This window comes from Plodia interpunctella, chromosome 24 (genome assembly GCF_027563975.2).
Source record: "Plodia interpunctella isolate USDA-ARS_2022_Savannah chromosome 24, ilPloInte3.2, whole genome shotgun sequence".
Classification (NCBI taxonomy): domain Eukaryota; kingdom Metazoa; phylum Arthropoda; class Insecta; order Lepidoptera; family Pyralidae; genus Plodia; species Plodia interpunctella.
Genome location: NC_071317.1, coordinates 4,235,926 through 4,263,890, shown reverse-complemented (window position 1 = coordinate 4,263,890; position 27,965 = coordinate 4,235,926). Strand labels below are relative to the sequence as shown.

At 37.3% G+C, this 27,965-nt stretch overlaps 3 protein-coding genes across 5 annotated transcripts; 1 reads left to right on the top strand and 2 right to left on the bottom strand.

Moving 5' to 3' along the window:
- Positions 1 to 369: 369 nt before the first annotated feature.
- Positions 370 to 9,791, bottom strand: LOC128680632 (MICOS complex subunit Mic60-like). 2 transcript variants are annotated; one of them, XM_053763906.1, is made up of 18 exons: positions 9,664 to 9,791; positions 8,877 to 9,073; positions 8,193 to 8,383; positions 7,825 to 7,845; positions 7,488 to 7,633; positions 6,590 to 6,716; positions 5,850 to 6,013; positions 5,275 to 5,406; positions 4,855 to 4,927; positions 4,180 to 4,283; positions 3,665 to 3,775; positions 3,167 to 3,284; positions 2,751 to 2,888; positions 2,258 to 2,361; positions 1,852 to 1,953; positions 1,666 to 1,754; positions 1,198 to 1,378; positions 370 to 539 (listed from the first exon to the last, which is right to left on the bottom strand). In XM_053763906.1, exons 1-17 carry the CDS (start codon positions 9,706 to 9,708, stop codon positions 1,201 to 1,203), a joined length of 2,040 nt encoding a protein of 679 aa, XP_053619881.1. In that variant the 5' UTR covers positions 9,709 to 9,791; the 3' UTR covers positions 370 to 539; positions 1,198 to 1,200. The 2 variants fall into 2 exon arrangements, 1 of the variants encoding a protein (XP_053619881.1); XR_008405880.1 differs by lacking the exon at positions 370 to 539 and having other exon boundaries at positions 1,239 to 1,378; positions 1,852 to 1,966.
- Positions 9,792 to 10,126: 335 nt separating this feature from the next.
- LOC128680444 (MICOS complex subunit Mic60-like) lies at positions 10,127 to 25,456 on the bottom strand. Of its 2 annotated transcripts, XM_053763600.1 has the most exons (19): positions 24,878 to 25,456; positions 23,961 to 24,139; positions 23,425 to 23,581; positions 22,839 to 22,929; positions 22,411 to 22,482; positions 21,695 to 21,864; positions 21,165 to 21,291; positions 19,103 to 19,266; positions 18,423 to 18,548; positions 17,856 to 17,928; positions 17,398 to 17,486; positions 16,975 to 17,085; positions 16,529 to 16,646; positions 15,352 to 15,486; positions 14,406 to 14,509; positions 13,834 to 13,935; positions 13,281 to 13,366; positions 12,717 to 12,895; positions 10,127 to 11,317 (listed from the first exon to the last, which is right to left on the bottom strand). In XM_053763600.1, exons 1-18 carry the CDS (start codon positions 24,920 to 24,922, stop codon positions 12,718 to 12,720), a joined length of 2,127 nt encoding a protein of 708 aa, XP_053619575.1. In that variant the 5' UTR covers positions 24,923 to 25,456; the 3' UTR covers positions 10,127 to 11,317; position 12,717. The 2 variants fall into 2 exon arrangements, with proteins under 2 accessions (XP_053619575.1, XP_053619576.1); XM_053763601.1 differs by lacking the exon at positions 22,411 to 22,482.
- On the top strand, positions 25,227 to 26,047 carry mRpL35 (mitochondrial ribosomal protein L35). The gene is made up of 2 exons (XM_053763603.1): positions 25,227 to 25,347; positions 25,490 to 26,047. The coding sequence occupies exons 1-2, from the start codon at positions 25,326 to 25,328 to the stop codon at positions 25,993 to 25,995; spliced, it is 528 nt and encodes a 175-aa protein (XP_053619578.1). The 5' UTR covers positions 25,227 to 25,325; the 3' UTR covers positions 25,996 to 26,047.
- Positions 26,048 to 27,965: the final 1,918 nt, after the last annotated feature.

The window sequence follows — 27,965 nt, the reverse complement described above, 5'->3', positions numbered from 1 at the left end:
AAAAACATTAGATTCGACCTGGTTTCCACCCGTGCGTGCAGTTTTCACATTCTGCACCACGTGCCAGTAACCATCACGCTATCTAATTAACCACGTACCTACACAACGCCGGCTTTACACCGAGGCGAATGGACGTACATTGCGTCGTTTATATGTGGAGCTTTTTTAATCGCAAGTAGAAAAACATCAATGTACGTCAGTAAGTATCGGCATATTAATGTAGTCCAATGCCGCAGTTGAAGATGCTAAAGACCATGCAAAGTGCGGAATACAAAATGGATAGCGGATCTTGGGCTTCAACATTTTATGGCTGGGAAGTTAGCTGAATTCCACGCACGTTAACCGGTAAATAGTAAATGAAAATGACAGTTAAAATTTTTCTTTCTTTAATCTTGAGGTTACCGCAGAAATTTTCACACAATTTACCGAATTTCCCAGACGAATGGATCCAGTAATGAAATATGTACAATCACTTTAGTCGACTACAATAAACGTAACAAGATTTTGGTCCATGGTTTCTTTAGTTTGTTTTGTTCAATCTGTAAGAATGAACAATTCAATATATTAGAGCGGTACGATGCAACGTAACAATGCGGCCTATAGTTACGTTGCATCGTACCGCTCTGTTGTGCTCCGTAGTTTTTACATTGACGTGCGTTGTTCGTCGTTGTTGTTGTCCGTCACCGGACTTCAAAACAATAAAGCATGACTGAATAATGGGGCCGTACTCTTTTCACATTTGACGAAGCGTCTTGCCAATGAACTTTTGTAATTAAGAAGTATGTTGCTGATCAGTATTTATGATCAGATATGCCGAAGCATATTGCCATAGATCAACAAAAATAAAAAATACCCGAGAAATTGGCAATGACATTATTTTATATTCACTTCTCGAAATTTTTGAAAATTTAAATGTAACTTTTGGTGAAATAAAATTTTTCTTTTTTAACTATACCTAAGGTCTAATCATAATGCTTAATTTGTACCGCACAATTCGAGCAAGCCGCCTCATGAGTTCCCGAACGCATTGTGGTTATTGTGCCAACATTGGTACATTATGACAATCATACGTTCAAAAAAATCATACGGTACGTTATCTGCTCCAACTGCAATCATAAGCTGTCAAAATATAACTACACAAAATACGACTCATTCATCCAACAGTATTACACAAAATCACAATATATTGCAACTTACAAATCAAATGTACTGGAGACCCAAAGCAGCGGCGTGGGCGAGGATCGCCTCGGCCGCCTGCCTCGTCTCGAGGTGGTCGCGCGCCGCCTCGTACCACCACGCGGCCGCGGCGCGGGACGCGCCTTCCAGAGAGTTCACGTAGCGCAGCGCTATTGCCAAGTGTCCGGTTTCCACCCAAAACCTGTAAAGAGGTTAGGAAGATCAAGACGTCACATCAGGCAAATAAAAAAAAAGTGGTCGTCGTGTTGTATCATGAAGCAATTTGGCTAGAGAGAGAGCTGTGGAACAAACTCCACCGACAGGAGCTATGAATTATTTTTCAGTTTATCCCGAAGGTTGATTGGTAAATAATCATTTTAGCATTAAGACCGCTTGTACCATATTGTTAAATATTTTAACTTCTATCAATAAATACAAAACATGAGCCTCGCTTTTAATTAAAAAATGACAGTGAGTAGTAGTGTATACCTAGCTCTTTGTAATAAATCGAAGGTATCTAAATCTTTAGAAGGCTCTTGCGGAGGCGCTTCAATCTCTGCTCGAGGTATTCCAGGTAACTGTAATATAAAAAGAAAAAAGTTATTTTGATCATAAAACATACAAATTTGGAACACGCGAATATGAGATAGAATTGTTAATAAATAAAAGAATTACCTTCATAAAAAGAAACAAGGATTGCACGAAGGACAGAATGTAAACCGGCAAAGGCGCCCCGTCCGCCTCCACTAGCGCCACCCGCATGGCGACCGTCTCCATCTAACACGAAAAACTTCATTGATGTTATTTACCATGGCTGCACAAATCTATGTATTTATTTAAACAAGAGGTACATTTTTTGTTAGTAACAATTAAAAGCCATGTTAATATTCTATAACTAAATTGGCAAACACCATTGTTGGAACAACTGTAGACTACAGATTTGAAGGCATATACATCGGCTACGACCTTTCCATCACGAGACTTAAGTGGAAATAAAGATACTCCATCTATGGAAGTCAAGTGATCAGGAGTGGGGAATATTAATGGCTGTTAATGGTAAAAGTAAATAGTAGATATTTACTTGTTTGTATCTCTCCTTTAAAATGCTCTCTGGGACGATCCCTTGCTCTCTGACAGTTCGCGGTATCGCTTTTAGTACAGTCTGCATCAATTTATCTCCGTCACCTGTGCAAATATACATGTACAGACAACTGCAAGTCAGGGTCGGTCTCAGCCGGAGAGGAAAAATGTATTTTAAAACATGTCGAATCTTATGAGAGCTTTCTAAAAACTGACCACTATAGGTGTCAGCACCAAATTTGTCCACCTATCTGTATGTCTGACGTGGCATCCAAACGGCTAAACCGATTTTGGTCTAGTTTGTTTTATTTGAAAGAAAGTTGAATCGAGAATGTTAGAATAGCTAAGAAGCTATGATTGGAAAATGTGCCTTCAGCCGTTTGAAAACTGTCGGCTCCTTTCTCGTAGATTATGACCAGCAACTTCTGAATCGGGGGTTTCTTACATTTTCAATTTAGTTTCTTTATATTATATGACTTCTAAAACATAATTACCAGAAGCCTTCTCTATGGCTCGGAGCTCTTTGTCGACTCTAACGACAGCGTCACCTTTCTTTGTGGCCGCCAACAGCGCCGCGCCAGCCATGTACAGCTCCTGGGAGCGTCTCGTCTCACGCTCCGCTTTCAGTCGCTCTGAATAAATAATAAATAGTTAAATAGTACCTACTAATACATTATATAATTAGATACTATTTAACATTATACAACACATACATTTATTGAAATACCAAAAAAAAGTTTTTCAAAAGAATTCCGCGACACGCTTCGTCAATAAATTTAAATAAATATGCCACATGCTTCGAAATATCCGCGCCAAGCTTTATCTTCAAACTTAGTATTTCTCGAAGTTACAAACTACTAGCTAATGTGTTTTCTATTACGTATTTAGTTTACGAATGACTGAAACTAACCTTCCAGTTTATCCTCAACCATTTTCAATTTGAACCTCATTTCGTCAAGTTCAATGGCGAATAGTTTCAGCTCTGCTGCGACCTTCTCAGCTATCATCTTGTCGACTTTGGCTTGAGCCTACGAATAAAGTATTATGGACAATCTTAATGGCGTAGTTCCCATCAAATGAAATCAAATACTTTTTATCATCAAAGTTTCAAAAAAGATATGGGACTTGTATTCTAAATTCTTTGGAGGCTTGTATGACAGTAGTGTACAGGATTAATTGAACTGACAAGCAACAATAAAAAAAGAATTTTGCATTCCTTAATTTAAAATATTTTTTCACAGAAAAACACGATAAATTTGTTATTTTTATAGTAAAATTAAAAAAGTCAAGAGATCATAAAATCAAAAAGCGTTTCAATTTAATTTTTCTAGCGGTTCATCCCTGCTTCGCTCGGGTAAAAACATAATTAATTTCTTCATTTTCTAACAACAATACTACATACACCTACCTCTTTTTCCTTCTGTGCCAGTTTCAGTTTCAAGGACTCTTCCAACTTTTCCTTTGTACTCTTTAGGGCTTCTTTGAGGGCTTTGTCGTTGGCCGCTTTTTGGTCAACCAACTGAAAATGTCGCATGAAATCAACATTTAAATAAGGAAACCACCATAACCATATAATCAGGCAAAGGCCTGATTATATGCAAAGGCATAGCAGGCTTTCGATTGGCTAACGAAAAATAAATAAATAAATAATGATATATAACTACACACCGTTTTACGGTCAGGTGGGGAAAAGGGCAATGCTCCGTTTAGCAAACTTTCACTCGTCGCTCTTCTTTCTCTCTCTAATCGTATCGGAGCATTTTTCCAGTTTCTTCTCTGCTATACTTACGGAGTCGGGGCCCAGTATACGCTAAACGCGGATAAATCAAACTGGCTTTATATTTGTTTCAACAGACACTAGAACGAATTGCCCGTTGTTTAAAAAAAGATTTTAAAGGACAAAAAAAACCTGATGTGGATTACCCGTTTTGCAAACTCCGCAGCCATTTGCTTCCTCCTAGTGGCTATTTGGTAATTTATCATATTCTCTCTCGCTTTATGTTCTTTTGGCGGAAGAACTGTCATGGCTGAAACATTGTTCTATTCTATTTTATTTGAACTGGACAAAACATTTAAATTGTAGTAATGTTAGATCGTTTATCATATCTAAAGAAAAGAATGTGTGGTGGGTAGGAAAAAGTGGTGAATGTATTCGTGAGAGCGATACGGAAAATAAAGTCTAAGTTTAAATCATCAATTTCTGTATTATATAATGTGCAATAAATTTATTTTAAAACAAAGTAATAAAGATATTAGTTTCTTTATCAAACTTATTAAACTTCATAGTCGATGTCGAAATCGCCGTCACTCAAACAATATCTACCCAACAAATATTTATATTTTATCCGAGTTTTGCATTGGTATCAAAGTTATTAATTTTAATTAGGTTTAAATTGAATAGGTAAGTTAATATTGAGGTTTCTTATTATTTCATGCAATTCTTATGACAAATAAAATTATTCTACAACCTAAAATATTATTACCAAATCATGTTATTCACGAAGCTTTTTCTCCATACCTTTTCGTTTCATAAATAAAAGGACATTGTTAATTTTCCGTGTATCATTAAAACTATTGAGAAACCTGGTATGAACTCACATTCAATTCCTCTGTCCACTCTCATCTCCATCAGTTCATTCCCGTCCGCCAAATCGATCTCAAGTTGTTGCAACTAAAATGAAATAAATTATCTATAAATAGCTGAAAGTGGCCATCGAGTTTCGCAACTCTTGGCTCTGTCTTCTGGAAAGGTGAAAACAATACGTTTTTTTTAGATTGAGTGCAAATTAATTGGAGAAATACCTATATACATTATAAAATTTAAACAAAAAGTTGGTAGCACAGATTATTAATTACTTCCAAGTTTCGATGTATAAAGATCAAAATCCATTATTCTTCACCTGCGCTTGGGAAGTCGGAGGTAGACCTTTTAAATAAATTTTGACATCAATAAGTGATGTACAATATTCAATAAGTGATTTTCGTCAGAAAAACGTCACATTATTTGTATTTTCTTACATATCTAAAGGTATGGTACAGCATTAAGTCCGGATCCCCTGACATCTTCGTGCCCGGGTACTTTGACTTCAGGTCCACCCCCGGAATGAGGGTGGCTATCTCGTCTATGTACATAAATACAAAATCTTCAACCTGCAAATGAAAGTATAAGGGCAAATCAGAGGCTTTGCAACATACCAAAATTTTATGTTTTAAAAAAATCTTTTGTGAAATAAAACTGTGATAAATCCAATAATCCCAAAATCTTTTTGATACAAGATACATATATTGCCATCTCATTCATCGGTAAGCCGACTTTTTTTCTTATATATAGCGAGGTATACATAACTATAACGTGCACTGCCTTTCAGCGTGCTAGAAGGAGTAATTGGGCTACGGATGAAAGGGATAGCAATACATGTACTTTGAATCAAAAAGTTCTTGGAAGTCCTTTCCTGTTACTACATGGGCAATGTCAATAGCTATCTTTGTTTTGAGAGAGTTTATGAAAAGTGTCGATAATCTCGATCTTATATCTGCAGTCCCCTATGAAGATCAAGTTGAAAGATAATTTATGATAAGTGGCGCCACTGTACCATGGTAAACAAGTCGTCCAGAGACAAGCTCTTGTCATTCATCCACTTGAACTCGGCGTCTATAAGCTTGATCTTGTCTCTGCAATCCTGCATGAGGACTTTAGTTTTCTCCAACTCCTCTGGCGGAGCCTTCACGCTGCATTCGAAGTAATGATACAGTTGATCTGAAAATTAACATTTTTTTATTAAAAATCTTATTTATTGAGTCGTACTCGATACATGCTTGATAATAAAATACATACTAATATTATAAATGCAAAAGTTATTATTATTCAAAAATCAACCCCTAAATGACTATAATGGGGGGGTGAAAATTTGCATGAAAATTATGTTTATTCCGTTTTCACGGCTAAATCGCTAGACTGACTGGTATGCATATAGTTAAAGACTCCGTTAAAACTTAGGGCTAATTTCGTTTTATGTTTTAAAAAATCTTTTATGAAATAAAACTGTGATAAACCCCCAAAATGTTTTAATTGGGATAAATGTTTGTATGAAAATCATGTTGAAAAGACGACTTAATCACATTCCATATTTGGTATATCAAAAATGTTTGTCCTAGAAATTAGTAATCTTACATGGGCAATGGTTAATTTCATGTGTATGTATTAGTAATTCATTATATGATTAACATAGCTTCTAAGAAACACACGTATTTAAAAGGAAGGTCCGTCCCGCCTGTAATCTTTCCTTTGTATACCTGCATCCCTCTCTGTTGATAGGTCTTTGCCAAATCTCACCTAATTTCGTATTAGCTTCGGCGATGTTATCAAGAGACGTCTGTACTAGTTCGATCCGCTCGTCTTTCGTTTCGTGAAGCTGGTTTACCGTGTCTATGGTGAAGTCAGACATCGTTTCCTGTACTTCCTGCAATGTTTTTTTTAAAGAAATTAGATATTATTCTAATTTCGTCTACATCAATAAAACTGAGAATTATATGGAAGATGAACAATGCCATAATAATACAAAATATGAGTTGTGTGTTAAATTTCATGTGTGTTTACACAGTTTTCATCGATTGAGCCGAACAAACAGACAAATAGACCAAGAAATTAAAAAATATATTGTAATGGAAACGGGTTAATAATAATAAATAAATGAACAACACTCAGCGTATTTGCGATATAAACTCAGTGCTTAGTCTTGTGGACTAAGCACTGAATTTATATCGCAAATACGCTGGACACAAACACAGAAACTACCACAACACAAAATCGCAAAATTTGCCCACGCTAGGAATCGAAACCAAAATCTCCAGATTGCGAACGGGCGCGGTGACCACTACGCCAGGAGGTCAAGGTTTTTAATTTGACTATGTACATTATGTACTTTGATATATTATTAGAAACAAAAATTGTAAGAAACAATAACGGTAAGCCCTTCTGGCATGATAGAGACCAACACTGTTCAAATTAGTTTCTTTCGGCATTTTTCTCAGGAGTGGTCGTTCCGAAATGCCAGTAGTTTGTAGCTTAAGAGAAATAACTATTTGATATAAAAAAATGACGTGAAAAAGTGCCTGTGAAGGTTTGATTTCCAAATAAATGATTTGAATTTTGAATTTGAATAATTAAATACTAGTTATTTTTTAATTTCAAATTCATTATTTATATATAATTCATAATTTGTGTGGATTACCTTATTATAAAACGCGCACGCGTCCCGCGCTGTGATATAGTTATTGACAACAACTTCACAGAACTCTGTGAAGCACCTCTCGATTTCACAAATGTCCACACTGCCAGGCTGAGGGATTATGTCGCAGATGGCACCATCTTCTGGTCCTGGATTTGACATTAAATAAAAAACAAATAAACTCCATTTCTTTCAGACATAAACGTGAATATTCAAACTAATTATTTTATTTATGTGGAGGTCAGTCTCTGCATTCATTTTGTCGTGTGAGTCACATTGTATTTATTGTATTTTGTCAAATGCATACTATACTACAAAAACATTTTTTTTACATCTTTACCTGAGGGTTTTTGTTCCAATGCTGAAAAGAAAATAATTGTTATTTAATATAGGTACAAAAATATAAGTACCTACCTACAAATTGGTGTCAAAAAGGCTTTGTTTAACCAACTATGAGTATGCAAAAATAAATATGGAGCATGCTGTTGCCACAAAATAAGTTTTGTGAAAGCTAAATATAGAAGTAAAAAATTTTTATAGGTTTTTCACAACATCACCGCCCCTCTAGTTTCGAATTCGCTGCCGTTGGCAAAATCAACCCAAATCTAAGTGATCTTTGTGGGTTTTGAACTAAGAAAAAGAAGTAAAGAGTCCCCAGGTAGGATAACAATATTAATTACTTACTATATTATATTATAAGAAACTAACGTATTTGCCGCCCTTCCAGGTTGCACTCCTTCGGCCTGTTGTCGTCTTCCTCACGACCGTATTTCGTAATATCATGGATGCACTTCAACGCAAACTCCTTGAAAGTCATGTTCTCCTGGTACAATATCGCTATGAAGTCGTCAAACCACGGCGCGTTCATCGAAAGCCAGTCGCGTACTTCCGGAGATTCCCTATACAGATATTGCAATAAATATCGAATATCGCATAGGTACTAGCGTCATCTATGGTCATTTAATGTGAACTAACCGTATTTTATCTGTGATTGATTGGAACAAAGATTTTAGGCCGTATGCAGATGGGTGTAATCATATGTCGGAATGCATGATCATTGCATAGTTTGTGTGAGTGTTTTTATCTGCCGCAATGAAAAACCAACTCCTCCAATATTGACGAACTGTTTCAAGATAATGTACCTATAGCCGTTGTAACCTCGCGTTAAGGAATTTTAGCTTTGTCATCATACATAATATTACCCTCAAATTTATAGTGCTAATAAATAATGCCAATAAAAATCCCTTCGTCAAGAGACTTTACGGTCTAGTCTATTTTTGTGCCAAATTTCATCAAATCCTTCTTTGATCCATTAGCTTTTTTTATTTATTCGTAACAAACAATAAAAATACTAATCTTTGCTCTTTATAATTTTAAGAGTAAAAGAATTACTTGGCATAAACAGCAAAGCCGCCAGCGAGAACAAACAACGCGATAGTTCCCCAGAGGAGACGCTCATCTTTGGGCGGAGGAGGGGGCGGCGGGGGCGGCTTGGGGCAGGTGGGGCGCTCCGCGGGGCTGTACTTCTTGCAGAGGGGCGGGAAGCGGCTCACGCTCGCTACTTGGGTCTCGATCGGGTGGCAACGGTGCTGGGAATATCGATTATATTCATAAGAGGTATGTATTCGCTTCGGGAGATTTATATTATCTTTTTCTGCTAAGGCTTATAATTTTTCTCCGAATTTCCTGTTTATTTTATTGTAATTTGTTATATGGATATTGTGTTCGAAATAATACATATTATTTATTTTTCCTCCTGCTCACTAGCGCTATGCCGTCACATTTTCAACACAGAACATTTATGCTACACTAGATAGAGTATTTCTTATACGTATACCTACTACTAGTTTTCTCTTATACAAAATGTAGGAAAAGGATTTGGATGGCCACCGCACCATACAAAAAACAAAAAGAGGGTACACGTTTAGCATCCTTAAATATAAAAATAAAACTTATGTATGCGAGTGCTACAATTAAAACAGGCCACAACTTAGTGATGTTATTAATCAAAAAGCACTGGTTTTTTTGGCAAAGCAAGTAGTTGGAGCCTTTATTAGAAAGTGGGAGAAAAAAAATGTAATCAAGGAACATTGAAGAGAATTCACTATTATGAGAGGATGTAGTCGTCTTCCGTGAGATCTAGGCCAAAGTAGTAATCTGATATAAGCACAGCACTTACCAATAGAACTCTGACGTTTAGTGCAAAATTTGGTATCCTGAACATATTTCTCCAAATTCACTGTTTTGCATGCTTTTGCGGTTTATTTTTGAATTATTCCCTGTCAGCTTTGTGGCAGGTTGACAGAACATCTCTTATTCGGTTGACAGATCTCTTGACAATAGATCACCAGCACCCATAAATTAGTTAAGGAAAGGATATATAGGTCCATGCCAGCATCATACAGATGAAATAAAAAATTTCAATTTGATTTTTTTGTCTATGATAGCTCCGAAGCTTCAGTCCGAAGCATCTTTTTGTTGATCGGAAGTTGAGTGGCGTAGCTACCGGAGCCTCTTGACCAGCGACAACTCAGTTAAAGGCCCCAAGAAATTATTTGTACCAGGGGCATGCACGGCCATGCTATGGTTACATAGCGACGCCATTTATTAGTTGTAAACAACCGAAGGAATGAAACAAATGATAGAAATAAAAATCATCTCTTTAATTTAAATTACATACATTTTATTGTTATATTTACATATTACTAAAATTAAGAACCGTGGTATAGTATCGCTGGCACCATAATTTATCATCCAGATGGAATAAATGCGAACATTTAACTGTGAAAAGATTGCTAAATTCTCTAGCATTACTTAGTTGCAGCCATTATTTTTTTTACATTTGCGTTAATTCTATTTTTTCTTAACTAAATTCCGTTCTATTTTCATTTTATTTGAAATCTGAATAATGAAAGTTCATAAAACAAAAACGTAATAAACCACAAATTCAATGTATCAAAAACATAACCTCAAAATTACAATTTTACTCAATTCACTTTTAACTATCAAAAGAAATTAGACCTTACGAGCGGGTACAATTATTCGTACAATTTCGTGACATAAAAAGAATTATCTACAGCTCTTACGTAATTTCAAAATTAGTTGAATTCATTTAAACTAAATCTTCTAAAATGTTTTATTTTTACTGTGGAAAAACGCAAGTCCACAACAAAAAAAAACTTTGAAATTCCCTAATGCAAATTAATCCAATTCTATCAAAGTTATTTTTGCTCTGAGTGAATATAGATGTCGTAATCGTGTTTTAGCTAAACTCGGTCAAGGGAAAAACAACTCTGAAGCTACTGCGATTAGTGCGAATTTGCATTGCATTAAGCATTCGAACCAGCGAATTGCTCAAGTAATATTTTAGATGTTTTATTTGACTCTCACTAGACAGCCTTAAAACATATCAAGAATAAATATTATAATAAAGGCTCTTTGTAAAAAAATACCCAAAAAAAAAACTTATGTCGATATTTTATAAACAAAATATACAAAATCATACCGCCGCTGTATGAACAGATATATAATTATTATCAATTATTTATAATTATTTATACTTTTAGAAAAGATGTTTTGTAAATTTCGTAACATTGTGTTACTTTGAAATCAAGGCATCTTTTCTGTAATAACATTTTTGACAACAACTGTTCACATCATTTTCAGTGGGTTATTTTTCTTTTTTTTTGCAATGAAGTCTGATATTGGATGGATTACAAGAAACAGTGCTAGAACAAAGAGCATCGATTATACTATTTTATGCGTTACCAACGCGACATATATGGGTATCCGACGATACTTGAACATTCGTGAATTTTCCAGTAGGTCGAAGCCTGCAACAAAAATTATAATTACATAAAGGTAGGAAGAAAGAGGCTACGAGAACTTTGGGGGTTGAAAATTTTTCATACAAAGTTTTACACTCTATTGTTCGGATCATACAAACACACAAGATAGTGGATTGTGTACCAGTTCATTTCATGACGATATCACAGTTTAATGAGATTCATACAGTTGTTCCGCCTTACTAAAGGCGCCAGTGTTGACAATGCAGTCAGGGTTGTCAAAAAATGTGAAAGACGATTCGTGACGTGGTACTGTACAAGGCCTTAAAATAGCCTAACAATATTAAACATCCGACTGTAAATTTACGACCGGTCACTATTTCTTCATAATGCTATTCCTTGCCTATCAGCTGCCTAGGCCATGTGAACCATAAGTCTCGTACGACATCTACGAGAGGACATAGAGTGGTCCTATTCTAGGAATGAAGACTGATCTGATCTCGAGGTGGCGCTGGTCAGGGACTCACCCTACTGATGCAGTAACGCGGACACGGACGCGTGCGCCATGACAGCCTCGGCGACCTGTCTGATCTCGAGGTGGCGCTGGTCAGGGACTCACCCTACTGATGCAGTAACGCGGACACGGACGCGTGCGCCATGACAGCCTCGGCGACCTGTCTGATCTCGAGGTGGCGCTGGTCAGGGACTCACCCTACTGATGCAGTAACGCGGACACGGACGCGTGCGCCATGACAGCCTCGGCGACCTGTCTGATCTCGAGGTGGCGCTGGTCAGGGACTCACCCTACTGATGCAGTAACGCGGACACGGACGCGTGCGCCATGACAGCCTCGGCGACCTGTCTGATCTCGAGGTGGCGCTGGTCAGGGACTCACCCTACTGATGCAGTAACGCGGACACGGACGCGTGCGCCATGACAGCCTCGGCGACCTGTCTGATCTCGAGGTGGCGCTGGTCAGGGACTCACCCTACTGATGCAGTAACGCGGACACGGACGCGTGCGCCATGACAGCCTCGGCGACCTGTCTGATCTCGAGGTGGCGCTGGTCAGGGACTCACCCTACTGATGCAGTAACGCGGACACGGACGCGTGCGCCATGACAGCCTCGGCGACCTGTCTGATCTCGAGGTGGCGCTGGTCAGGGACTCACCCTACTGATGCAGTAACGCGGACACGGACGCGTGCGCCATGACAGCCTCGGCGACCTGTCTGATCTCGAGGTGGCGCTGGTCAGGGACTCACCCTACTGATGCAGTAACGCGGACACGGACGCGTGCGCCATGACAGCCTCGGCGACCTGTCTGATCTCGAGGTGGCGCTGGTCAGGGACTCACCCTACTGATGCAGTAACGCGGACACGGACGCGTGCGCCATGACAGCCTCGGCGACCTGTCTGATCTCGAGGTGGCGCTGGTCAGGGACTCACCCTACTGATGCAGTAACGCGGACACGGACGCGTGCGCCATGACAGCCTCGGCGACCTGTCTGATCTCGAGGTGGCGCTGCGCCGCGCTGAGCCACGCTTGCGCGGCCGCGCGCGGCGCTCCCTGCAGCAGGTTCATGTAGCGCAGCGCGCACGCCAGGTTGTTGTGGTCCATGTGGTATCTGCAAGTCACGTCATTCATTGAGGGATAAATACAGCGTGGAGTTTGTTTCGCCGCGGCGTTTGGACTTGGCAGAATCGCTGACAGAAGGGGATGGCGTCCGTCAACCTCTCTCTTTCTCTCTCTCTCTCATCTGAACATATTGTTCCTCAGCCATTGAACGTCGGAAAACGGACCCTGGGATTTCCTACATTTTCATCTCCACTTCGTTCGGTCGACGGCATCCCTAGTTGTCAAACGATTGCCAAATATATCATCCTTGACGACATCGAGTCAAGAATTCAAGAATTCGCCCTATTCTTTCCAAAATCAAGATTCTTCTAAAAATACATAGTATATCTATATATAACTCAAAAACAACCTGCTAAAAAAACAATAAAACTTACTTTGCCCTTAAGATGATGTCGTGGGTGTCCAATTTGGAGAAATCAATGGGTAGATTGTCCAATTCGTCTTGGGGAATTTCTGAAAACTGATACAAAACACAACGTAAAGGCGGTAAAATTCATACCCGAAACTATTGCCATCTCGTTCGTCGTTTATTGTCCTATTATTATATTACGAAATCTTATATTATTATTATATTACGAAAAAAAAACAGCAATATTGGACCAAAAAATTAATGCAAGAAAGAACCGCTCTAAGAATGGCATGACTTTGATACGATATCGTGAAAGATTAAGATGCGAATGTACCGCAAATTACATGTTAACAAAAAATTACGATAAAATATGAAACTCGGTGATTGTGAAATTTATAAAAAAAAACTGTTGAAATATAGAACGTCAAGTTTTGTTTTTCCGCCTTCAAATTCTCCCCACGCTGCTCTGTACCAATATAAAATGTGCTACCCAAATATTCACTACGAATACTTTAACTTAAAAACAAAACTTTGTGACTATAAATAAATTATAAAGAAAACACGGTCTTATGGTTTACCTTGGAGAAGAGAAGTTTGGACTGCAACCAGGACAGGAAGTAGATGGGCAAGGCGGCGCCGTCGCGACCTACCAAAGCTACTTTTATCGCAGTTTTCTCCAACTGTAAAAGAAATAATATCAAAAGACACTTTTCTTGTGACCGTGTGTTTCCTTCTATACATATGATAAAACTGTAAGTGGGCAATTTAAGTACACAAGAGAACAAATAATAATTATGGGAGGTCTTTATGTGACTAATATAAGACAAAACAATTTTTTTTAGAATTTATTGCCGGTATGTTTGTTAGCGCATCACGTAAAAACTAGTGAATGGAATTTGATGCGATTTTCACAGTTGTATATCGGATGGTCTACCTTAAAATCTGGTATCGGTTATACGACACTTTAAACCCGAGATATCAATACATGATATAAAACAAAGTCGTTGTGTCTCTCTGGCCCTATGTTTCATGATGATTAGCATTCACACGAGCGAAAACGGGACGGGCTGCTAGTATATGTAAGGATATCGTCCAGAAGGTCTGGACACACAATATAGTAGAGCAAGTAGAGTATATACTTAGGACTGACCACTTCAAACCTATCCCGCAGAGACTTCTCCGTGGCGATTCCTTGCTCACGAGCTTCGCCGGGGATTCCTTTCAACACTGTCTCCACTAGTTTATCGCCTTTGCCTGCCAAAAAACAGAAATTTAATATTTTTACATATTATTAAATTAGTAGAGTATATACCAACAAGCGAAGCATTTTGACGAGGCTTAACTCTAACATGGATAGTTATGTCGATGTTAAAATGCTTTACTATTGGCCAATCAAATTACTGACCACTTATAAACTGATTAGACGGAAGATTTTACTTTTTTGTTCTAGAGCTGCACAGGTACTTTTGTATGACATTTTATCGATTCGAATCATCAAATAAAATAAATGCTGCGGTCTTGTATGTTTGTAAATAACCACTGTTATTTTTTAAAAACCTAAGAACGACGTCCTGCACGGTTGAACCACAGATAATCTCGATAACGTTCCGTATTAAAATTTTGAAATCGGAGTTATATATAGCACAAGTTGTTAGATAAATTTGGTATTGTCTAATGATAAATTAAACCGATAAAAATTTACAATTTTTTCTAAATTCTTCGTATGGGAATAGATTCGTTTTAACCTTGGTACCTTTAATAATCTACTATTTTCACACATAGTTTCTACACAGTCCGTGAAATTTTCATTATTATGTAATTTTATATTTTGTTATAAAACTATTTGCATGCTGTGACAACGTAACAGGGAATCTATTTTAGTAAACCATCTATTATTATGTGTACCCTCTTGCAAAGCAAATAAATATTCATTCACCCATTAATTCATTCACTCATTTATTTATTTATTCATTCGTACATTCATTCATTCAATCAACCAACAATTGATTCATTCATTAATTCGTACATTTTTAATTCGTGCATTCATTAATTCTTACATTCATTCAATCATTCATTCACTAATTAAAAGAGCATACCAGCATTCTCCAGCGCCTTGATCTCCTTGTCCACCTTGGTCTCCGTCTGCTGCCGGCGCGTGGCGGCCAACAGCGCCTCGCCGGCCGCCCACAGCGACTGCGAGCGCCGCGCCGCGGCCTCCGCCGCCGCACGCTCTGACGTACCACACGATAATAGTTACTCTATTTCCTATAGTGTACGCTCCACACTATCGCCGAATTAAGACAGGTGCCGACGCGAGTGCATATTTACCGCAATGGAAAACCAGCAATGTATGTCTAAACAAAGTTTGGCGAACTGTGGTTCAGTGCAGGTTTGCATTTCACTTCTCACCATCGAATCGATTAAAAGTGACACGCATCGAACCAATCACGTTGCACCATTGTGACGCAACGACAACCACACTGCAATGTGATTGGTTCGGTGCGTGAGAAGTGAAATGCAAACCCGAATTTCGCCCACTGGTTCGCGATAGTGTGGAGCCGGCGTAGGATAGGCGAAATTGTAGTCTGTCAAGAAAGTGACGAAAGTAATTGATGGCGGTGTCGCCCGTTGGATGGCAACAGCGGGGGCGGGTGTTACAACTAATTTTGACGGTTCTATTTACCATTTATTTAAAATCTGGTTGGATAATAATCCGTTTTCTTCATTTTCTTGACAGACTGTATTGTATTTCTTCATTGCATCATCATTATCATTGCATAGTATAAAACAAAGTCGCTTCTCTGTCTGTCCGTGCTTAGATCTTTAAAACTAAACAACGAATTTTGATAGAGTGATTATATAAATAACACGTATAATATTGCACCCATGCGAAGCCGGAGAAGGCGCTAGTGTGTACATATTTTTTATAATTGTGTCGAGGTATAGTTTTAAACTTTAATTCCAATGTTGTATAATTCTTGACAGAATATATCTCTCTCATCTGAACGTTTTTTCGGTTTCCTCCAGAGCTGCTAAACGTCGAAGTAAACTTTTTCAGAAAATTATTTACGAAATTAAAATTATGCCTAGGCTATGCGTCCCTTAGTCGCCTCTTACAACATCCACAGGAGGATATAGAGTGGTCTTATTCTAGGGCGGAACCACACGCCACATCGGCCTCGAAGCTTGACCAATGACAACTTAGTTGAGATATTTTATCGACACCACTAGATGAATTAATGTAGATTATTATAGAAATTAATAAATTCTCACGTTTGAGTGTCTGTTCGATGGCCTTCAGTTTCCCCGCCATGGCCGCCAGCTCCTTCTTGAATATCACTCGCTCTTTCTCCACTTGTTCAGAGACGCCGCGGGCGAATTTGTTCATTATCTGAAAGAGAATTACAGTGACATATCCACACTTCCATTCTGATCCATACTAATAATTAAAAATATTTTTTTTTGTTTGTAATGAATAAACTCAAACTAATGGACGGATTTTGATGAAATTTGGCACAGAGATGTGTCTATCTCATAATTTTCTTGTATTATGGTCTTACCAATATAGGTAGTCATAAAAGTCCTGTCAGGTGCCTAAAGGCGACTAGAATAAAATTAAGTGTTGGCAATAAAGTAAGAAGACATCTAAGCTTGAATTAAACAAAAATGTTTCTTTCCGAGGAAGAGTCGTGTAAATTATAACATTAAATTGGCCATACCTCCTTCTCTTTCCTGTTAAGTTTGTCTTGCATCACTTCCTGTTGGATTTCCACCTGTTTCTTCACTTCCGCCCTCTGCTTCCTATTCGCCTCGGCTTGAATCTCAAGTGCCTGCCAAATAATCAAATGTAGTGTTATTAAAACGTATAATATGCAAAAGTCTGTGTATTATTACTATCGCATGTCGTACAGTGTGGACAGTATTAACTTGTTTTCGTTATCAATTTGATCATTGTTTTAATCACTGTTTTTAAATATTTATTAAATATTTACATTTTTTAAATATTTATTTTAAAGTGAAATTAAATAAACCTTTATGTAATATACCCAAAACTCCATTTATACTAACTCCACCGGCATGCGATGGGAAAAATTACACTACAAAAACTCGAGTTTCCAACATTCGATAAAAAATGATCATACCTTCTTTTGGAACTCATTCTCTTTCTCCAGCATCTCCCGTTTGATCACGTCTTCGACTTTCGCTTCAATTATCATTTTGTCGTCGCGACCTACAAAAAATCAAAAATCTTACAATTCTAATAATGCAATATAGACACAGATAAGATAAAGCATCAAGTTGCTTTTTTTGACGGACTTTGGAGTTTAAAAATATTTCTAATATATTTTAATGACACCGAAAAAATAGTAAATCTCGTAATTTTCTTATAACTTGAAAAACATTTTTTCTTTCTTTCTAATTAATAATTGTATTTGGTTATGTGCATACCTTTATGCATTTTATTTTATACACAGTCAGGAGGCAACTGAGGAAAAATATATACTTACAGGAACTCTACACAATATTAAAATGATATACCAGTTCGGAAGTTTAATAAAGCTATGTATCGAGTGCTACATGTAACAATATCGATTCTTACATTCGATCGCTCTGTCGATCTTCAGCTGTCGTATAGTTGACAGTTCTGCCAATTCAGTTTGCAGGAATTGGATCTGAAAATTAATATTAAATTAAAATTATGGATTTAATTGTGAGTTGTTAACACACATGTATACAATTTATGATCACTAGTGTTACAAAATATAGTTTTCTAGATGGCAAAGAAATTTAGATTGATAAAAATACATTTTAAGTGTACCTAATAAACCTTCTTCTATTACAGTGTCTGTTGGTGTGAACTGGATAAAAATCCGTCCGGTAGTTTTTATCAGTCTTCTAATAAATTACACAATTTTTCACGGTTTTATCTGAGCGATGTTGCGGGTAAAAGCTAGTCAACTCAAGTTCAACACAAATCAAGGCGTGTGGCCCTAAAATAGGCCCACTCCATATCTTCCCATGGATGTCGTACGAGGCGACTAAGGGAACTAACGCCGCCTTGTCCACTGTTGGGCAACAATATCATTCCCAAAGAGGGCCGACATCAGGCAGGCGGCCGGTCATGAAACCATAGCCAAAAAAAAGTGTGGGATGAAACAAATCTTACCCTCCTGAGCATGTAGAGCAGGAAGAGGTCGGTGTCCCCCTTGAGCTCCAGCTTCCTGGCGCTGAGGTCGATGCCCGGGAACAGCGCCTGCAGCTCTTGCTTGAACAAAGTTCGCGCTGCTTCCACCTATGAACATTACCACACCTTAGAATGAGCACCATAAAGTTTTTACAATTTTGCACTTACATTTTTACCATAAGATTTTATTGTTATCAGTTATATTGCATGTGTGCCAAAAGATATATATATATATATATATATATATATATATATATATATATATATATATATATATTCGTGCAGTTTTTCTTCTAATTTTTTGACAAGGCTTCAGTGCACTTTGTGTGACCACGCTTATCATAATAATGCATTGTCAATGCACCGCACTCCCAAGGAAGCCATATAAAAGCATCGGACGTCGCAGTACGTAATGCATCTAACAACACAACAACTTGTTCCAATCGGTGTGTCGCTAAAAACAAGACCAATCTATATCCTCCCGTGAATACCGTACAAGGCGACAAAGGGACACAGTTTTGGCAGGATAGAAATAATAGCATTCCTAAGGAGGGCTCACATCATCGGGAAGTTATAAGTTTTTTTTACCCTAGCTGACACCGGATTTCGTGACGTCACAGCCCCAAACGCAACCGGAGAAATTAGAGAAAGAGAGAAAGAACCTTGTTCCAGTACTTGTCGCTGAGCACCGCCTTCTCCAGCTCAGCCTTATACTCGTTCTCCACCTGGCTGAGGTCGTCGCGGAACTGTTTGATGAAGCGCTTCGTCTGAGCTATGACCTCCGGCGGCGCCTGCACGCCAGCCTTGATCATACGGTCCAGGGTGTCTGAGGGAAACGAAAATTAATAATACAATACAATCACACACGCGAATAGGTATAGGATAGTTGCGATCAAGATCCAATCAAGCCATTTTTTTCAAGTGTCAAAAACAAAAAAATATACGGGGCCTTGTATTGTAAGCACAAGTGATGTCACAAATGCTGGAGTCTAAAGCGTTTCAATTATACATAAATGAGAACAATAATAATAGTGCGTAGGGATGTGACGACCCCATCGCCCGCTGGATTTCCAGTGCAATCAGTCACCGCAGGGCAGCTTGTGGCGAGCTGTTGGTGAGCGGCGTCACCACGGACCCGATCTCCAGGGGACCACACACACATGCACCTACACACACATACACACAGTAACACGTCCCTGCCTCTGTCTTGCCTTAGCCGGCCGGTCAGAGTGGAGTAGCAAGAGCAGAACATTCGCTCCAGGGTTGAAGTGTATTGCACGTAATGGCGTAATAACGGGGAAACCCGCTCTCGGGCAGCCCCGTGATGGTGAAACCGGAGCCGCATCACGACACCCTCAGCCGCTCTACTAGTGTTGCCCTCTTTGCTGCAATTTTGCATCGTGCAGCTTTTTTCGGGGGCCCATTGACAGAGCTGGCGAGTCACCGCCTGCCTATTTTATCCGTGTTTATACATTGGTCAGGCAGGCGACATAGTTTTGTCTCATAGACCTGAATACACATACACAAGCCTATTCAACCCAATAGCCCTATACGTTGTTAGTATACATTATATTCCAATAGTCCTGCACATTCTAAAAATTGTTCGCAAGTACATCTCCGTGGCGTGCTTGCGAGCATGCTTTGGATCGTGCCCCACACCATTTTAGATCAAACATCTCACAAGGCCTCTACATGTTGGACCCATGTCCCCATGCAAGCCTCAAAGGACCGGGCTACGGCCCGTGAAACTTTTGAGAGATACAAATAATAATAAATCACTGAAACACAGCTTGAACACCTTAAACATGCCAGATTATACACTCTCCTTGATCCAGAAGGCTAAACACATGCCGAATCACACGTATTCACACGAATTCCTAACTTCGTCTACGCTCACGTCTACCTTCAGCATATAAAACTTTTCCCTCTTACGCTTGGCTTCGGCCCGCGTATGAGGCGTATACCCTTTTTTATTTTTATTAAAAAAAAGGAGAAAACATTTATAAAAGTATAATAATAAATAAAATAGATCACTTGAGATGACGTTTGATTATAGTATCTCATTATGTGAATGCATTTATACTTACACTAGAATTATGAATATACCTTTCTGAGAAAGAATTTTTGAAATTGCTTTGGTAGTTTCGGAGATTACAAGTAATGTGGCAAGCCACAAATATACAAACTCACAAACGCTTACCTCTTTATAATAATAATATACATTTTATTTTATACAGGCAACTATTACCTATTTGACAAAAAGAAGCAGGATGGCCTGTTATATGACAAGATATCTATGACAACAAATGAGTTTGACGACTATAGTTTAATAGGAAATATGTAGTACTAGCTATACCCCGCGGTGTTACCCGCGTAATTATTTAAATATAAATACTTACGTTTCTATGCACAGTAACATAAAGCGTGAAGTGGTAACAAACAAACTTAATTTTGCATTTATAATACTAGTTATTCGCCGCGAACTTAGACCTCGCGAACACAATACATTTTTACAAAATTGTGAATATTTCAAAGACGACTCAACCGATTTTGATGCCCCACGAACTTCAAAATCCCATTGGCATATCCTACATACCTTTTAAATTTAATAAAAATAAAATTATCGCATTACAAACAAATAAACATACATACATACAAAAAAATATGTTTTTGCACCAATTGTGCTCTGTCAATTAGAACAAGTATATAATGGAGAGCACTTGCCCAGAGCACACTTGGCGTTGGTGGAGGCCTCCCTGGCCTTGAGCGCGGCCGCGCGGCGCTCCGACTGCGCGCCCGCCAGCGCCCCCACCGCCTTCTTGTCCAGATCCTCCAGCGACGACTCCACGATCTGCATGTCCACGGTTCTATTCTTATTCATACCGTACTTGTAACGTAAGTTTAGTTACATGCTTTTTACACAATTTCTTAATAAATGAAGATAGTTTTATTAATCATCAAAAGTATTGACAATATTTTATATTAATAGCATTCATATAGTTATTTTAGTAGCGGATGCTACTAAGCATTCATCACAGAAGATAAAAAGATTTAGTGAATGTTAAATGAGAAAGTCCACTGGTGAATATTAAATGTGGTCATCCAAATCAAAAGGGAGACCTTACGGCGACTGGCACTTAGGTCTTCATTGTATGTATGTGTAATGGCGTAAATGCCGGGCGTCATAAAGTCTATTTTGATTTGGACGGCCACAAATGCATGTAAATCGGAAAGTAACAAAAACAGATACCTACCTGGAATAGTGCCTTGTTGTAATTGACGCAATGTTTGGTGGCTATTTTGTAATTGTCTATGGCTATCTTGGTGTTCTCATGCATTTCTTGCTCGAGTTCTACCATGTCTTTGGTGATTTTAATTACTGGTGGTTTCTCGGGCTCACATTTCTCCGTGGTGATTATGGTGGCTGGAAATATTTAAAATTTATCAATTTTCTTCTGAAAGATACCTCTCTCATTTTCTTCATGTTACCGGTTTCATTCGGGGCTGTGTCGGCGAAACCAGAGGTCAGCATAAAAAATAACCTAAAATTTTTACTAGCTATGGTTTTACAGCAAGCCTCTTGCCTCTTTGAGAATGCTATTGTTGTCTTTCAGCTGTTAAAACTGTGTCCCATAATCGCCTCGTAAGACATCCACAAGATTTGGAGTGGTCATATTCTAAACAGCACACCACAATATCAACCAGTACTTATTTTAACATATTCAATTCCACTGTTGGGCAAAGGTCTCCCCTATCTCCAAGCCTATCTATCTGATGACAAATCGAAAAATTGGACCATTTCTTTTTAAAATTTTCACAGTATATCACTCAAATGTTTCCTTGGTCAACCACATTTCCTCTATTCGTATCCTACCATAATCTATTACTATAAAATAAAATATACTTATGAAATAAAGATGTTTATTGCAGTTGTATACATAGATAATGTTCCACCACTTATAACACTAACCTTCAGTTTCAACTGTAGTGGGTTCATACACAGTCTCCTCAACATACAACGGCTTTAGTGGCGGAGGTGGCACTGTTAAACACACATGTTAAAGTTAGCAGTGCAGCGATGTATGGATTATTTTTGTCATATCTTTGGAAGCATTACCATTTTCACAGTAGTGTTTTTACTAGCTTTTCTATTAATGTGAGGCCTTCAAATAGTCAAAAAAATAATCAGAAAAATTAGCCTTCTACTGTATTAACTTGTGTATAGATAATTGCCTAATCTAAGACATGCCATGTTATATGATGAAGATTAAGAAACAAGTAATGATTTTAAGCAAATAAGATAGTCTCGCAAGAAACTGGGTATTAGACTCTGCTCTAAGTTTCCCACAGGAATGGAGCAGAGACATGGTTAGTTGGACAACAGTCATGCTAACTTACATTCATAGGTTTTCTTCGCAAAAAATTCTTCTGCAAATTTATCCAAATCCTGTTCTGGTCTTGTTTCGAATTCCATGGGGGTAACACCCTCCTGAAATCAGAAATAAACCACTTTAGCATAAGAGTGATAACTGATAAAATCGAATTTTTTAATGACTTTATAAGATACATCATACCCCACCCAACCTAAATATATTTTTTAAAATTGTTTTAGTGTAGTTTATTGTTATTAAATACATACAATGGACTTGAACCTTGAATATCATTTTAATATATTACAACCACTTTTCTATAGCTTGGTGACCCTAAAGTGGATCTTGGGCTTAGAAACAACAAAGTCCCATTGTTTTCTGTTCTGTGATATGGTTTGCCAGTTATTTTAATATGTAGTTAACATGATATTTTCGTAGTACATTTCAGGACCCAAATAGCCCCACTGAGTCCATGAATTACTGTCAATACAAAGATTATATTGTGCAAGACATGTTCTCAAAACCATTAACGACAAACATTTTTTAAGGCATTAAATATGTTAACAAATAATACTTAAGGCATTAAATTTTAATATATATAAGTCAAAACATACCTTGCCAAACATGAAACGGCTAATAGTCGTGATAACTTTGTTAAATTGATTCACAGTAAATTTCCAGTATGTAGTGTTCTCCTGGTAGACGAGGGCCACAAATCTATCAGCCCATGGAACATTTGTCTCCAGAAAGTTCCTTGCTTCTGGGGTAGTCCTAAAATAAAATGAATCACATGTAATACATATAATATCTATATTATGTCTTCTCTATTACTGTTTTAGGTTCTTAGCTATGAATAATTTTTAGAATAAATATCACATAAATGAGCTGTCATTACTATAAATGTGAAAATCTGTCACACTTTCATACTGGTTTTGACAAAATTTTGTAGGGATATAGTGGAATACCCAAGGTCAAACATGAGCTATAAAAAGACTAGAGAGCTATACAATGTCAATGAGCTTGCCTCCAGATTTCGAGAAAGGTGCTACTTTAAGTATAGTACTTTACTATAGGTCTACTAAAATTTCACTGACTAACACACAAGACTGATTGCAGAAACAAAAAAAAATTTCTCTTTGGTGATACATACTTGGCATAGACAACACCAGCTCCAGTAAGAATTGCGGCGCCAATAGAACCCCATAGGAGTTTTTTAGACTTTGGAGACTTTGGCAACTCATGTTGACATTTTTCTCCGGTTGCGTAGCGTCGAGGCGCCCGCATGACTACTAGGGCAGCGCAAGAGCCATCTCCAAGCTGTTTCCTCACCTATCATAACAATTATAAGAACATTTTAAAGTGATAGTAAATGCAAGCAATTGGCATAACAATGCAAAGCAATTCTGGATCACCAAGTTTCATTTTCAAGAGAATTTATTCATTTTAATCATAATTTGTTGTTGATTCATATAAAGCAAGACTAAAATGACCTTCTTTTTTATCTGCAGTTTAAAATCACCTACTCACTTTGCATTGGGATGTAGGGATGCCGGTTTATAAAAGCAAGAGAAGTGGTACAAAGCAATAATTGCAGAGTAATTAGATAAGTGTTAGTCAGCTACTACATTTTATTTTTACAAACTTTTATTTAATTTTTAAATATCTTCTTTTATTACAACACAAAACAATTACGGTCATGGAAATATCTTTACAAAAAGAACTTGTTCAAAAGTTACGCGATGATCAGACTTGTCAATATTAGCTGATGAAGGTTGGCGAATGAAAACATTTATAGGTTATTTAGGAAAATGACGTCTGAAGATTGTTATGTAAGGGACAACAATACACGGTTTATGTATACTATTATGATAGGGAAACTAAATAGAAATGTTTATTCTTAAACCTCTTGCATTAAATTCAGATTATAAGGGAAAACAATGTCAATAAAATCACCAAAACATACAGTCCGAAAGATATTTGAGATGAACCTGAGAAGAGCTTCAAGTAAGTAAAATACTCGGTGAGGAGGAAATTCAAAACAAATATAAAAAAAAATTAAATACATACCAAAACCAAGTTAGAGTAATTTAAACTATTCGTAAATTTATACATTTTCGGCACTGAATCTCTTCCCACCAGGGCTGTCAAAAATCAGAGACTAAAGAGACATGTTGATAGACAATAGAGCATTTTAATTGTCAAATAGTGCTTCAGCCTCTTCGCCAAGTTCTAGATTTCGTTGCTTCGATTCTCGATGAAAATTCTAATCTGATCAAGTCGGTGTACTTTTTATTCGAAACCTTTGCAAAAATCAACAATAAGTGTTTATATTATGATCTTTTAACCAACTGATGCAGTAAACTTTGTAGTAAAGAATCCACCATAAAAATTTTGTTTTGTTTCAGTTGATTTCGATTATAGCTAATGTCACTTTGATTGTTAGTATTTGTCACTAGTACAACACTACACAATTAAAATTTTGCTTTTCCTTGTGAAATGAGAATCTGTGTTTAAAATGTTACGAACTGTTATTTTCGGTAAATTTTGTGTTTTATCCGTATAATCTAATTGAGGGATATGGTTAAAAACAAATCCGCAATAGCTAAATTATGATATAGCCCTTATACTATTGTGTTTATTATTGTGACAACTTGTTTTGAGGTTATTTTTTCTTTTCAGCTTTTCGTAATATACGGCCTCTTTCCACTCCGTGTTATAATGCAGCCAGGATTATTAGCAATGATTTCAAGAGTTTTAGTACTTGCAACAAAGTAATTATACCAACTCCATTATGCTACAAGGGAGGTCTTGTGCATAATAAACAAATATTATCTATCTCTAATAATATCACTAATGTTCCTATGAGGACTGTCACAAAATTCAGCCTCAAAAAAGGCAAAAGGAAAACTGTGAAGGCAGTAATAAAAAGATTCTTTAGGTTAGACTGGGGTGGATGGATAAGGACCAAAGCAGGTAGACAAAAGAGATTGTGGAAGAAATCTATTGCCAAGAGAACGCGATTGAGAACTCATGTATTATGCAATGCTACTCAGAACACATTGTTGGATAAAATGGTTACGAAGTTCTGGAAGCGTCCCAAGTATTATGTTGATGATCCATACACTCCTTACCATACTCGTGAAGAGTTCTATGTAACAAGAAAGAAGCCAATTATTAGGAATTGATTGCAGTAATGTTATTTAAAAATTTAATAAATATAATTTATGTAGATTAAAACATTGTTTTTTCTTCTTTTCTTGTGTTATGGCTCCATCATTCTCTAAAATGATAATGTTACCAATGTCAAGGATGATAGTAGCATGCTTTATTAGGATAAAAAGTAATAAGTACATAAATGTTACTAAATGTTGGCCATGGCATCATTCCCATGGGAATTTTGAGATAAGATATAGCCTATAGCAATCTTGGATAATGTAACTTTCTAATAGTGAAAGAATTTTTGAAATCGGTTCAGTAATTTCGGAGATTACCCGCCTTAAACATACAGTACCTAATAATCATGGATTTAATAAGTACTTCGTAATTCGATTGTAATTAATGTAGTATTGTAGACTGGGCGGTCAGTACGCTTGTTTATATTAGTTACGGAGTACCTACTAATTCCATGGTTTAAATTTTTTTATATGGCAACACTGACATGATACCAGCCCGTGATAGAAGCAGCTAATGATGGGACATGACTATTCAAAATGATAATCGTTTTTTCGTAAAAAATTCAGTTGAGTTATCGATATAATTGCTATCTACCTACCAAGAGTTCCTATGTGTTTCTATCTCTTCTCTTAAGGCGCACAGACATCATAAGCAAAAAAATCATTGAGGGAATGTCAACCTCGATATTATATATATCATGCAAACCAGATAGTGTTAACTCAGCCGTTACAAAATTAAACAATGATCTTGACCGGTTGAACCAATGGTCTAAACTGAATTTCCTCCACTTAAACCCAAATAAATCCAAGTATATGATACTAGGCACTCAGCACCAATTAAATGAAATTCAATCTCAATCGCCACAATTATACATAAATGGACAGTCTATTACTTCTACTTCAGAAGCTCGTAATCTAGGTCTGTTGATGGACTCTGAACTTCGTTTTCATTCATACATAGTAGAAATTTCCCGTAACTGCTTTTACCGTTTAAAACTTTTATACAAAATAAGAGATTATCTTTGCCTTAAACTTCGTATAAATCTTACTGAATCATTAATTTTGTCAAAATTTAATTACGTTGACTCTGTTTATGGACCGCGACTTTTAGCAAAAACTAAGGCACTCATTCAAAAAGTTCAAAATGCTTGTGCAAGATATTGCTTTAACATTCCACCGCGACAACATGTATCACCCTTCATCAATTCTGCAAAAATGCTAAACATGTCGTCACGCCGCTACATTCATCTATCTACTCTCCTCTTTGGAATTGTTAAATACCGTAAACCCCTATATTTATTAGAAAAGCTAAACTGGTCTTCTAGATCTCGTCTTGGCCTTCTCATTGTTCAGAGTCACAAATTAACAGCTTTTAAAGGTAGTTTCAAGTATGCCGCAGCCAAAATCTGGAACAATTTACCTCCCCCTCTTCGTAATTTGTCATCTGTCACAATATTCCGTAAGCGCATCAAAGAGTTTACTTTATTGCGGCAAATTGAGGGCAATACATTGAATTATTTTTAGGTTCATATTTATACTTTATATATATATATATTTTCCATAACTTCCATGTAATTTATCCTTATTCCTTTTTTTACATTTTTTCCTAAGTCATATGTTTAATCCTATTGTTTTGCTGTTGTTTGTTTTTGTTTGTTTCTGTTTCCGTACATATTAACTTGTTTATTTTGCCACCATACCTACTTTTGTACTTGGTTCCAGCTGAAAATCAGCGCCTTGGCTTGATACCTTGGCACCATGCTGAGCTGGTCGCCATTTCGGCTTACATATTTTATTCGATATTTATTTGTTACTCTTTTGTATGTTTGGATTTTATGTGTTTGCCGAATAAATGATTTCTTTCTTTCTTTCTTTCTATATTATCATAAAAAACATTCCTGTTTCACGGATCTTGAATTTACCAACAGAGCCTTCTTTCTAGGGCTACCTGACGAAACGTTTGTAAACAATGGATTTTTAAT

Excerpts from the sequence above, each read along its gene's own strand:
- LOC128680632 (XM_053763906.1), bottom strand. The coding sequence starts at position 9,708 with ATGTTCAGGATACCAAATTTTGCACTAAACGTCAGAGTTCTATTG. Across the intron at positions 1,755-1,851 it reads CCTTGTTTCTTTTTATGAAG|TTACCTGGAATACCTCGAGC; the intron begins GTAATTCTTTTA and ends TTTATATTACAG. Across the intron at positions 1,379-1,665 it reads GATTTATTACAAAGAGCTAG|GTTTTGGGTGGAAACCGGAC; the intron begins GTATACACTACT and ends ACCTCTTTACAG.
- LOC128680444 (XM_053763600.1), bottom strand. The coding sequence starts at position 24,922 with ATGTATAAATTTACGAATAGTTTAAATTACTCTAACTTGGTTTTG. Across the intron at positions 24,140-24,877 it reads ATTACTCTAACTTGGTTTTG|GTGAGGAAACAGCTTGGAGA; the intron begins GTATGTATTTAA and ends TTGTTATGATAG. Across the intron at positions 12,896-13,280 it reads GACATCATCTTAAGGGCAAA|ATACCACATGGACCACAACA; the intron begins GTAAGTTTTATT and ends CGTGACTTGCAG.
- mRpL35 (XM_053763603.1), top strand. The coding sequence starts at position 25,326 with ATGTTACGAACTGTTATTTTCG. Across the intron at positions 25,348-25,489 it reads GTTACGAACTGTTATTTTCG|CTTTTCGTAATATACGGCCT; the intron begins GTAAATTTTGTG and ends TTTTCTTTTCAG.